The sequence below is a fragment of the Marmota monax genome, unplaced genomic scaffold (genome assembly GCF_021218885.2).
Source record: "Marmota monax isolate L192 unplaced genomic scaffold, Marmota_monax_Labrador192_F-V1.1 WCK01_AAM20220418_F8-fsc00069, whole genome shotgun sequence".
In the NCBI taxonomy this organism is placed as follows: Eukaryota; Metazoa; Chordata; class Mammalia; order Rodentia; family Sciuridae; genus Marmota; species Marmota monax.
Window position 1 is genome coordinate 9,101,231 of NW_026695243.1, and position 12,284 is coordinate 9,113,514.

A 12,284-nucleotide genomic window follows, 5' to 3' on the forward strand; every position below is an offset into this window, starting at 1 on the left:
ATAACCTCTGAGATTCTCTACACATACGACAGTAAGCGAGAGTAATGCCAACTTGTCCACTATCTTCACTTCAAGGCTCTGTAAATCGCCTTTTACTGGTCCCCCCACAAAGGCATCCGGGACCCAGTTACGCTAAGATAGGGGGGTTTCGAACGTCACGGAAAATCCCTCCGCCGCCGTCCCACTCCTCGCGCGGCGTAGAAGCCAGTTCCCCAGGCAACCTTTCTTGCCCCCGTTCTTCACCCCTCAGGCCTACCCAGGACCACCGGCTGGAAAGCCGCCGCGGCCCCCAATCCCTGCAAACAACGTCTCGCTAGCTTTCCTCTCTACCCTCTTCTCTGCTGGCGCGCTGCAGTCCTAAGCCCGCACCCCAGTCCTTGGGTACCCCAGGAAGTGGCGGGGCCTCTCCAGGGCAGCTTGACTGTGGGGGGGGGGGCGGGTAGAGGAGGTGCGGCTTGATAGCGACCTAAGCCTCACCGCCAAAACTCGGGAAGAGAGAGGTTTGCAGCTGGACGTAGAAGCCGAAGTCCGACCCTGGGGCTTCAGGGCCTGCGGGCGGAAAGCTGAGCGCCGCGCCCCTTCGGAGCCGCCCCGCCCCCAAAGCTCAACTCCTCCTTGACGGCCCCGCCTCCGCTCCAGCAACCCAGAGACCCCGCCCTCTCCCTCTCGTCCAGAAAACCCCGCTCGCGGCCCCGCCCCCACCGGCGGCCCCGCCCCGCCTCCGCCCGCGCCTCCGGCGCCCTTCGGGTGGCTCCCGGGTCCGACCGCCCCAAGAGTCTGCGTCCGCAGCAGCCCGCGCTCCCTCGCCCCCGCCCCCTCTGGACCCTCCCCCAGTCGCCGCGGTCTGGCAGCGCCTGGCCGGCGGCCCGCAGGCGGGCCGCCCTCTCCGCCCGTAGCCCACCCCCCTCTTAAAGCAGCGGCGGGAAGATGAGGTTTCGGGAGCCACTTCTAGGCGGCAGCGCCGCGATGCCCGGCGCGTCCCTGCAGCGGGCCTGCCGCCTGCTCGTGGCCGTCTGCGCGCTGCACCTCGGCGTCACCCTCGTCTATTACCTGGCGGGTCGCGACCTGAGCCGCTTACCCCAGCTGGTCGGAGTCTCCACATCGCTGCAGGGTGGCTCGAACGGCGCCGCCTCCAACGGGCAGACCTCCGGGGAGCTCCGGCCCGGCGAGGCCCGACCGCCGCCTCCTTTAGGAGTCTCCTCTGAGCCTCGCCCGGGGCTCGACTCCAGCCCTGGTGCAAATTCTGGCCCTCGTCTCGCGGGTAACTTGACTTCGGCCCCAGTGTCTTCCACCTCAGCACTGTCGCTGCTTGCTTGCCCTGAGGAGTCCCCGCTGCTTGGTAAGAACTCGGGTGCACCAGTTCGAAGAGAGGGACTCCCCCTGAATTTCGGGACCGGGATCCTTAGTACATTCCCTCTTCCACGACTGCTAGCCTCCCTGTTCCGGATAAGAATGCTTAATCCCAAAGAGAGGCTCGGGCCGGATGGGTGGGAGAGCTTGGGTGGTGTCCCATGGGGGGATTCTTGCAGGGTGGGGAAGTACCCTATAGGGAAGCCCTCCTGCCCCTCTGGCCTCTGAACCAAAGAAGGCCTTGAAGACGTCCCTGTTCTGGCCCAAGGTTCAGGGTTTTGTAGTTTGGGTTTGCTTAGAGCTTGGAGCAGTCTTGCCATGCTCACTCTGGTAGGAACTTCCAGGCAGCTCAGAGAAACCCACTCCAGTTTGGAGGACTGACAGTGAGGCTCCGAGTAGGGAAGAGAGTCTACCTACTCATTCACATCTGTCGTTTCATAGAGCCATTCCTGAGTGTAGATTAAGTTTTCTCCCGAACTTTTGGGCAAGTTACTTTTCTCTAAACATCCGGGTTTCTCTTCTGGTGTATGAAGATAATAAATGGTACCTATTTGGGAGGTTGTTTTGGAAGAGTAAACAAAACAGTGTAAATAAAGATTTGATTTTAATGAGGGTACGTTCTCAGTAAGTTGTCACTATTGTGTTCATTTCCTCCTCTGTGTAGATCCCTGGCCTGAGGCCCTTCTGGGGGAATGGGGGCTCCCCAGCTTCCTCCTCCTGTAGTTTCTCTCAACCTAAGTGAGCAGGACCTCTTTGGGGACCGAGGGCTTGTGTATCTTGGGGGCTGGAGGGCTAAAATGTAACCAGTCAGCCTGGGGTTGCCCCTTCCTGGTACTGCTTGCCCAGATGATCTGAGTCTTGGCCTCTAGCCTGTTTCAGTGTGGGCAGGGACCTTGAGTAGGTGGGTTTGCATTCCTTAAGTTAAAAGGACAATTAACTTAGCCTGAGCCTCTCTTTGACCTGTAACCCACAGGCCTGCAGGCCTGAAGCAGCCACAGGTTGCTTCCAGGGTTCAGACAGGTGGTTGCTTATTTCTAATGCCAGGTTTTAGAGAATGTTATTCTGAGCTAGGGGCCCTGGCAGGCATCCTGCCAAAAGCTCTGTCACGTTCCCAGAGCGCCCTGGCAAAGCAGGCCTTCCTACTTGCTCTTGCTCAATTTCTCCAATAATTACTTCAATATTTTAATACCAAGTTTGGGAGGAACTGCTTGGAATTGGTCAAACATGAACTGTGGTAATGAGAGAACTTTCTTAATGCAGAAAACTGAATTCCTTCAGACTTGGTGGTTAATCTGGGAAACAGAGTAGTTCATAAAATTAAGTAGACTCTGCCCTACTGCTAAATGTTTAACTTCAGACATGTTATAGATTTTTTTATCCTCACGTGTAATGGGGTTGTCGATGCTTACCTTAACCCCTTTAGGACTAAGAGGTTGTGTACATTAAATTCATGACACATAGTACAAACTCAGTATGTGGCTGCTAGTAATAATATAGTAATATGATTTTAGACTTTGTAGTTCTATTTTCTCCGACTCACATGGAGATGGTTCTGAGCAGCAGAGAAAAGGAGGAAGAATGAGAGAGTCCCTAGACCACAGAGAACCCAGTTTTTGTTTGTTTTGCTTTTGTTTTTGATTGCTGCTTGGGCATTGTGCAGAAAGAAAGAGAAATTAATTAGCAATTCAAAGAAAAGTACCCCAAGTTTATTAGATTGGGTTTTCTCATTAAGGTATGGGAGACGTGGTGATAACCATAGCTCTGCTTTATTTTATTTTATAATATGGTGTCATTAGTGATCTGCTTTTTACCAGTTACTGGTGTTGCTAAATTGATTCTGAAATCGGTTGCTTGAAAGGACTTCCTGTGAGATAATGTTTTAGAGGGTATAGAGAGAGGCCCTAGGCTGGCTGACTTCATGTGACTTGCATGGGACTGTGACGTTTAGGCTGCTGCTAGGCAGCAACCCCAGAAATGACTATAGAGGTCCTTTCTTCATTTTAATTGAACCCTTAGATTTAAATGGTTGGGTGCAGCTCTTGGAATGGAGGTTCCTGTCCAGGAAGGGCCTTCAAAAAGCTGAAAGTCTGCCTGATTCTGTGTGGGTTAGGGGAGTTGAGCCCATCTGTTCAATTGGGCAGGTGTCAGTCAAAGTCCTTGCGGGGTGGTTTTGAGGTTGGTGGGAGAAAGCATCCCTGGGGTTTAGAGTTGTGGCCTTTTCACTACTTGCAGTTCCTTTCTCCAACTTGGCTCTACTTTAGTGTCCAGAGATCTGGGCCAGATACTTCAGTCCCTCCCAACTGAAATCTGGTGGGTTTGAGGCAGAAAGGCACTAGACTGGGCTTATGGGTCACTATGTGACGCTGGGATGTCAGAGCAATGCAATCTTTAGATAGGCTTGGGTTAGAATCCTGCCTCCACGTATGCCATCTGTTTTGACTTGGGGCAGGTTGTAATGTTTGGAGCCATAGTACTGACTAATGTGAGGCCCCCCTGGAAGTGAGTGCTACAGAGTGGAGGTGGGCCTTTCCTGGGGAGTCCTACAGCTTTCCTAAGGGAAATCTCCCTAGTAGTTTGGGCTTCTTTCCCTAGTCCTGTCTCAGGCCCTTAGGGGGCCTTGCAGGATCTACTCCACTGACCCTGGCACTGAGGCTCTCTTCTGGCCACCTGGGTGTTTGCCTGAGATGGGAGGAGCAGCAGTTTTGCGTTTCTTTTCCCGGAATGTTTATCTCTGCTCAGATTTGGCGGCTGCTCAACATGACTTGACTGGCTGTGCACAGGCAGCCCCAGAGAGGGTTGGGGTGGGGGAAGGTGGGCAGCACATAAGGCTGAACTGGTTGGGGGAGGCAGGGCTTGCTGGGGGCTCAGCTGGGGTTTAGAGTATTTGGCATAGTTCCCTCAAGAGGGCAGGGAGTGAGTTCTGGATTGCTTGAATCCCAGAGGCCCCTCTTGCCCAGCTGTGCTTTGAGGAGATCCTCTTGATTTGTTTAAAAGGGAAGGGTCTGATCTAGAACTGGGAATCAGGACTAGCAGTGGCAGGTAGCCAGGGACCCAGGAGAGTGCTTGTTCATGAACCAATTTCCCTGGTGTTTATGAAGACATAGCTTCTGCCACAGTTTGTGCCCCCTGAAGGTGAAGCACTTGCTAGGTCTCTGCTCTCAGGTGTTTTTCTACCTGTATACTCCTCTCTGCCCCCTGCCTCAATGTGCATGCATATACATATGGCCCTGGGTAGCCTCCCCAGATCACAGTGTACTTTGAAACTTGGGAAGGGCTGTCTTTTCCTATTTGAAGAATGAATCTTGGAGTTTCATTTCCTTCTGCCTTGGGGTGCTATCTCATCCAGGAAGTGAGAGTTCCTTACCTATGTTCATATCTTGCAGCTTTGGGCTTTGGTAACCAGTCCTTTAAGCCAGTTTTATTCTGTTACTTTTTTTTCCTGAGGAAAGTAATTTACTGACATATATACAGATACTCATTATCTAATAGACTGAGATTCAGAAATACCTTCCCTGACCATCTGACTCACTTTTGAGGCCAAACCTGGTTGCTTTTCCCTATATAGCCCAATGGCAGTCATTTCTGTTTGTAATTTATCCCAGACTCTTAACAAGCATGGTAGCCTTCCCTGGCCCTCCTTCTCCTTTCTCTCTCTCTCTCTCTCTCTCTCTCTCTCTCTTTCTTTCCTGTGGTGCTTGGGATCAAACCTAGGACCTCACATGTGCTAAGCAAACATCCTACCCCCAAGCTACACCCCAGCCCCAGCCTCTTTCCTTTTGCAATAGGGCCTCAGATAAATCAGGTGCTCTTTGGGGCATGGGGAAACAAGAGTCAAATGTGGGATTGGATTCAGACTATGGCTTCTTGGACCATAACATCCCAGAAATGGACTCTCCAATGCTCTTCCCTAAGGTATTGCCCAATACACACCTAGTGCAGAGGCTCAGAGGCAGCCTGATCCTTGCAAGGTGTATCTGTGTCTGTCTCTGGCCCAGCAGGTCCTTCAGTTTGTTGCAGGATAGAAATCAAACATGGCTAGCAAAGAGAAGGTTAAAATTATTTATTGCATTGATTAAAGTAACAATTGCCAGACAGCAAAGTGGCCACTCCATAGATAGAGTGACAAGGAGGTCAAAGGGTAAACAAAGGGTGGATCATGAATTTGCATATTTATAGTTACATAGCAATATTCATGATTATGTTGCAAATCACTTAATGGGCTTTGTGCACACTGTCAAAAATGTGACCCCTTCCTGTATCTTTTAACATGGAAATGTATTTATTTATTTATTTGGTACCAGAGATTGAACCCAGGAGTGCTTAATCACTGAGTCGAATCCCTAGCCCCCTTTTTAATATTTTATTTAGAGTCCTGGTCTCACTAAGTTGCTTAGTACCTTACTGAATTGCTGAGGCTGACTTTGAATTTATGATCCTTTTGCCTCATCCTCCCAAGCTGTTGGGATTATAGGCATGTGCCACCAGTGTGCCTGGGTAATGAAAATGCTTTTAAATGAGGGTCCCAGTTACTTTTGGTCAAGGTATTGTACACGATCTGCTTGCATCAGTCTGATATTTTTTTGTTTGTTTGTTTGTTTTTTAATCTTGAACAATGGAAATGTAATTGGGGAGTCTCTTTTACCATTCATCTTTTTTTCTTTTGAATTTTTTTTTTTTTTAGTTGTTGATAGACCTTTATTTTATTAATTTGTATGTGGTTCTAAGAATTGAACCCAGTACCTCACACATGCCAGGCAAGGGCCCTACCGCTGAGCCCCAGCCCCTTACCATTTATCTTTATCATACATTATTCAGTCCCTTTCCATCAGCAGTTTAAACTTTATCCCTACATCAGGTCCACCTGGAAGGTCTTACATGGAGTTCTTTATGGCAAAGGCACCTGGTAACTTCATTCAGTTTCAACATGTATCTTTACTGTTACTATGTTGAACACTAGAGCTACAAAGAAAACAAAATGTCTCCCCTGTAGGTACTCCTAGTTTAGGCAAGGAAGATATAATTAGAGTGTTGATGTCATTTAGGAAAACCAAAGTGGTGTGTGTGTGTGTGTGTGTTTTACCCCTTTTCCTCTCCCTAACCCACACCCTTTATTCCTTGAGAAACTCAAGGGTAAATATCAAAGTTCTCCCCTTCTGGTTTTGATTGTATGAAAAATTCCCTCTAATTTCTGAAGCTATGAATTAGTTCTTGCTGGATAATCTTAACTTGCAGCTTTATAATGATTATAATGAGACATCAACATCCAGATACCTGGGTATTAAGGTCTTTGGGTAGCAGCAGGATAGAGATTTCCAGGCTGGAACCAGGCTAATTTATGGGCTGGGAATGATGGGGCAGTTAATGCCAAGGCAGTTCAAGCATTGGTCCCTGGATTCCACTCTGGGGACCATTCAGTCTCTGGGAGCAAAGTTAGCAGGCTCATCCCCTTGGGCTACTTCTGTGAGTGAAAGGCCCAGTTATTCTGTGGTCAAACCTGGTGATTTCCCCACTGCCCCTTTACCTAGTACCTTCTGTGCCTTATTCCTTGACTATTCCTGCCTAGAGATAGAGATGAGAATTTTATACAAATACATATCCACCTGGAAAGTCTGTTTTTTTTTTCTTTTCCAGTGGAGTGGCAATCCAGTTGCTTAAGACAAATAAACTCCCTTTGGACATAAATCCTTTGGAATCTGGAACTATGACATGTTTACATTTGGTCTGGTAGATCCTGGTGTGGTCTCTGGTTAGCCACCTAGATCTTGATTCCTATGGGAGTTAGCAAGACATGAGATTGGATTCAGTGACCTCCATGGGGCCTCTTCTGTCCCTAAACTTGGTGAGGGTTTCTAAGAGCCAGACTGTGGTTGTGACTGTAAAGACCTTAGCTGCTTAACTGGGACTGTGCAGTGCAAGGTGAGGCCTGAGCAGAGATATTAAGATCCTGTTGTGGAAGTCACAGACCTCCAGCTTGGTGGGTTGTGGTGGATTGGGGGTGAGGGACAGGTTTGGCGGGGTCAATGTGGCCTTAAGGGATTTGTCCATAGAAAACTGAGAAGGTGAGTCACCTGTTGTTTCAGGTTCTACTGTTCAGCTTGGCCTCAGCCTACCCCTCCCTCCACAAATGGAGACCAAGGGCTATATAAGTGACTATTTTTAAATTCTTTGGCAACAGTTTTTTTTTTTTTTTAAGAGAGAGAGAGAGAAAGAGAATTTTTTAATATTTATTTTTTAGTTTTTGGCGGACCCAACATCTTTGTTTTTTTGTTTGTATGTGGTGCTGAGGATTGAACTAGGGCCGCACACATGCCAGTCGAGTGGGCTACTGCTCGAGCCACATCCCCAGCCCCTGGCAACAGTTTAATGTCTGGTCTGGGTGTGCTTTGTGGCTCTTTCTCTAACCACCGCTCCCAAGCCCCTCACAAAACCTAGAGAGGAGAATGATTTTCCTGACAGAGATGTTGAGACTGGGATGTTGGGTCTTGCTTTGCTTTACCTTTTATTTTGGAGTGTGGGTGGGGATAATTTCTTCCTTCTTTTTGTAAAAAGCACTGCAGGGGCTGGAGATGTAGGACAGTGGTAGAAGGCCCTGGGTTTGATCCCCAGCTGATGGGGAGGCAGGTGGTAAAACATGCTCATCAAAAATAATTTGCAAAGTTGAAAGAAACAAAAGCACACCCATGTTCCTATCACCTAAGAGAAACATGTTATCCTGTCTCCTGCTGCTCCCCTCCCCCCACCATCTTCCTCCTCCTGTGTGGAATTGAACCCAGGTGTGCTGTACCACTGAGCTACATCCCCAGCCCTTTATGAAAATTTTATTTTGAGGCAGGGTCTTGCTAAATTGCCAGGCTAGCTTCCAACCTGGGATCCTCCTGCCTCAGCCTTCCAAGTAGCTGGGATTATAAGTGTGAACCATAATCCCAGCCCTATTAGTCTTTTTCTTGCACATGTTTAAGAATATGGTTGATTTTTGTATAGGTGAACAGATAGACTGGTCCAAATTCACATGGTTAGCTTGGTATTCAGCATTTTTCACTTGAGATTCAGTCACAATCTTGGTCCTATGCCTTTAAAAAAATCATAAAAAACAGTATTATTTTATTTCAGCTGAGAATTATTTCACTCAACTTTTGTTGAACCCACACACATATGTAGTTTTTATTTTTTCTTAGTGGTATGGTAAAGACTGTGCAAAAATTTTAGTATTTTGTTGTTGTTGTTGGTTTCTTTGAAGAATTTTCTAAAAAGGAAAAAGGGGTAAATGCTTTTTGTGAAGGGCTAGGTTTTTAAACAGTCTTACAGAGGGATAGACCCATCAGAAATTACAGATTTGCTTAGTGCTGGCAGATGAATATTGCTTATTGCTGAATAGTGTGTGTAGAATTCTGATTAAAAAGGAAACTAGGTCCAGGAAGTGCCTGGGGCAGGGGCAGAGGGCCAGAGTGCCAGACCAGATTTTAGGATCAGGCGGAGCACAGATCTGCTGTGAACAGAATCAGTAGGAGTGATGCTTTCTTAGTAACTTCCCCATTTGTTTTCTTAGCAGCCAGATCCTGGGCTAGGCCTATGTGGTTTGCTGCGGCTTAGGGCTGGGTGCTGGGTTCATAACAGTGAGCTAACCCAGTGCTATTGACATCACTGAGATGTGACACACAGGAGGGTTGGGGGAAAGCTACCAAATCAGATTCTGACACATACAGCACAGCTTTTCAATTTCCATGTGTTCTTGAGTTCCGGGTAGGGGCCAGGGAGTGGGAACCTTTAGGTTTCCAGGAATTCTCTTAGGGAGAAATTTCAGAGACCAGAAGAGCCTATTTCTCGGTGGGGACTTGGTGGGTTAGATCAATAAAGCCATAGGCTGGTGGACCTAGCTTTTCCCAGGGAGTATATTTTGAAATGATTCCATTTTGAGTGTCCTCAGTGGAGCAAATTCTCTTCTGAGGTATGATTTATTATTGAGAATTTGACAGGGGTCATTTGGCACAAGGCCTAGGGAGTTAGGGTGAGGCTGCACTGAGGGAAGGGGCAGGATTCTTTCAGACCAGCATGACCCATAGAGTCTGAGATCAGGCTTTCATGCCTCGCCAAATGGGCCTTGTCATGGGGAGGGGCCCTGGCAGGGGTGTAATAATTGCTTGGCCCCATGACAGGGTGCATTCTAAAAATGTCGTTAGCATTTTCTGTAAAAGTTTCTTCCTGTTTTGCATAATGTCCTTTTGCCTTTGACATCCTGAACCACAGAGCTGCTGCTTGAGAAAAAACAGGAAAGGACTCTGAATTAAGGGGGGCTCAGAGAAGATGATATTTGTGTTACAGGAGCATCGAGACTTAGTGTTCAGGTGTTGGGTAGCTGCTGGCTTCAGAGGAGTACTTTAGACAGCCTGAACAGAGTCTCTGCCTGGCCAAGAATGGTTAGAATTAGGGGACCCAAGAAGACAATGAATAGACTGATTTGCTTATTCTGCAAAGTTTTATTGGTAACTATGCTATATGAAGCATGGGAGAAAGATATAAACGAGGACTGACCCCTGTTCTTGGAAACCCCTTTCGATGGACAGATTCTGGCAATGCAATGTAGTCAGAGAGAGGAAGACTTGGGTGCTCTGAAGGTACTTAGGAAGTTCAGGGAGTCAAATATGTGGTCTGGGCCATGGCCAGAGTCAAAATGAAGAGCCTCCCTTCCAAACACTGAGTTTTGGCATCCCTGCCTGTCAATATATTTGAATTGTCTCACTTGTTGGGAAGGGCAGGGGTCTATTGCTGAAGGTCACTTGAGATTGCTTTTAGTTGCAGTCACACAGCTGAAGTTCCAGCTGTTTCACAGTTATCCATAGGGCTGAAGGGGGAGAGAAATGAAGGCAAAGGAAGCAGGAGATGATAAAAGAGAAAGAAGTTGGTACAGTTGGGACTGTTCTGGACAGTGGAAAGCTGAGGGGACTAATGGGAGGCAAGTACAGGATGAGAGCCACAGAGAAAGGGGATTTCTTTCTTTTTTAAAAAAAAATTTGTTTTATTCATTTTAGTTATTGATGGACCTTTATTTTTTATTTATATGTAGTGCTGAGAATCGAACCCAGTGCCTCACACATTTGAGACAAGCACTCTACCACTGAGCCACAACCCCAGCCCGAGAAGGGGGATTTCATAGTCTCCAGAGGGTAGGAGCAAGCCTCAAAGGCCACTGGGTGAGGATTCCAAGTCTTGGTCCTTGTGTTTTTCTTAATTCATCATATCATTTTAGGCAAGTGTAGAATTCTGTAGTTCATTTGCCTTTCTGAAACTTGGGTGATCTGAGCCTATTATACAAAAGGTCTCTGAAATTCTTCCTGAAGCTCATTACCCACCTACCCACCTACCCATACTCCCTTTTTCGGAGCTTCTACTGGATTTTTTTTTTTTTAACCAAGAATTGAACCTGGGGTAGGGGTGTGGGGTGGGAGCTTAACCACTGAGCCATAGCCCAGCCCATTTTATTTCTTTATTTTGAGACAAGGTCTCACTAAGTTGTTTAGGGCCTTGTTAAGTTGCCGAGGTTGGCTTTTAACTTGGAATCCTCCTGCCTCAGTTTCCTAAGCCACTGGGATTACAGGTGTGCACCTGGCTGTATATAGAATTTTATTACCTCTAAGTAGGTATAAAGTGAATGACCATAGAGATTTCGGCAAGTTAATGACCCATAGTAATAGTACTGGGAATGTTTCTATCACACAAGCTACTATATAGTTTGAGAAGGTTTTTATCCTCTCCATGCCTCAGTGTTCTTGCCTATAAAATGGAGCTAATAATAGTATCTATTTCATAGTTGTGAAGTTTAGGTAGTAGCTATGAAAGGGCTTAAAATAACAATGCCCAACAAGTAGCTCTGAATATATGGGGTTTGTTTGTTTGTTTTTGGTACTGAGGATTGGCATTCTATAACTGAGCTATAGCCCCAGTACTTTTTATTTTTTATTTTGAGACAGGGTCTTGCTAAGTTGTCCAGGCTAGCCTTGAACTTGGGATCCTTCTGCCTCAGCCTCTTGAATAGCTGAGATTACAGGTGTGGGCCACTGTGCTCTTGGCTGTTGTTTATTATTGATAGAAGTGATGCCATAATATATGATCCAAGATATTCTGAGAATGCTTAATTTCTAAATTCATAGTAAGAGATTAATAATATCTACAAGTAAAAATAGAACAACTCTAACAATATTCTATAATAAAAAGTTATTTAAAACTTGTGAATATTTTGTTTCTTGAATTTTCCATTTAATATTTTCAGATCTCAGTTGACAGTGGGTAACTAAAACCAAGAGAAACTAAATAAGGGGAGGGGGAATAACTATTATAATTCTTTTTTGGGGAGGGGTAGTTATAGATGGACAGAATGCCTTTATTTTGTTTATTTTTATGTGGCGCTGAGGATTGAACCCAGTGCCTCACGCATGCTAGGCAAGCGCTCTGCTGCTGAGCTACAGCCCCAGCCTCTACTATAATTCTTATAGTGATGATTTCGGCTTTTGCTTTATAGGATTTCCTCCTATTTTTAGTGGAAAATAGAATGTTACCACATTAAATGTTAAAAATTTTTTATCTACAATTCTAACAAAATTCGCTGTTATTTTCCAAATGCATGTTTTTATTGTGTTATAGTCCTTGCATGAAACCATTTCTATTCAGCTATTTTTATCCAACATCTTCTAAACTATTATGTTGTTTATAATTATTCTAATTATCTTCTGTTGCTGTTGTCTGGTCTCTTTATTCCTTATCATTTTCCTTTACCATACATTCCCGGTTTCACTACCATAGATAATAATGATGCAGATTTTTCTAGGGTATAACTCTTTGCTCCAATTGAATTACTTCTTGGGGTAAATTTCTGGAGAGGAATTTCTATGGTCATTCTTAACAGCATCAGTTCATACTGCTATTGAGGTTTGGAATCATTC

At 46.2% G+C, this 12,284-nt stretch overlaps 1 protein-coding gene across 1 annotated transcript in view; it reads left to right on the forward strand.

Moving 5' to 3' along the window:
* The first annotated feature begins 780 nt into the window (after window positions 1-780).
* B4galt1 (beta-1,4-galactosyltransferase 1) overlaps window positions 781-12,284 on the forward strand; it is a 52,958-nt gene continuing 41,454 nt past the window's right edge. The window contains exon 1 of the mRNA XM_046457213.2: window positions 781-1,339. Coding sequence (XP_046313169.1) covers window positions 928-1,339 — 412 coding nt within the window. The 5' untranslated portion in view covers window positions 781-927. The remainder of the gene's footprint in view (window positions 1,340-12,284) is intronic.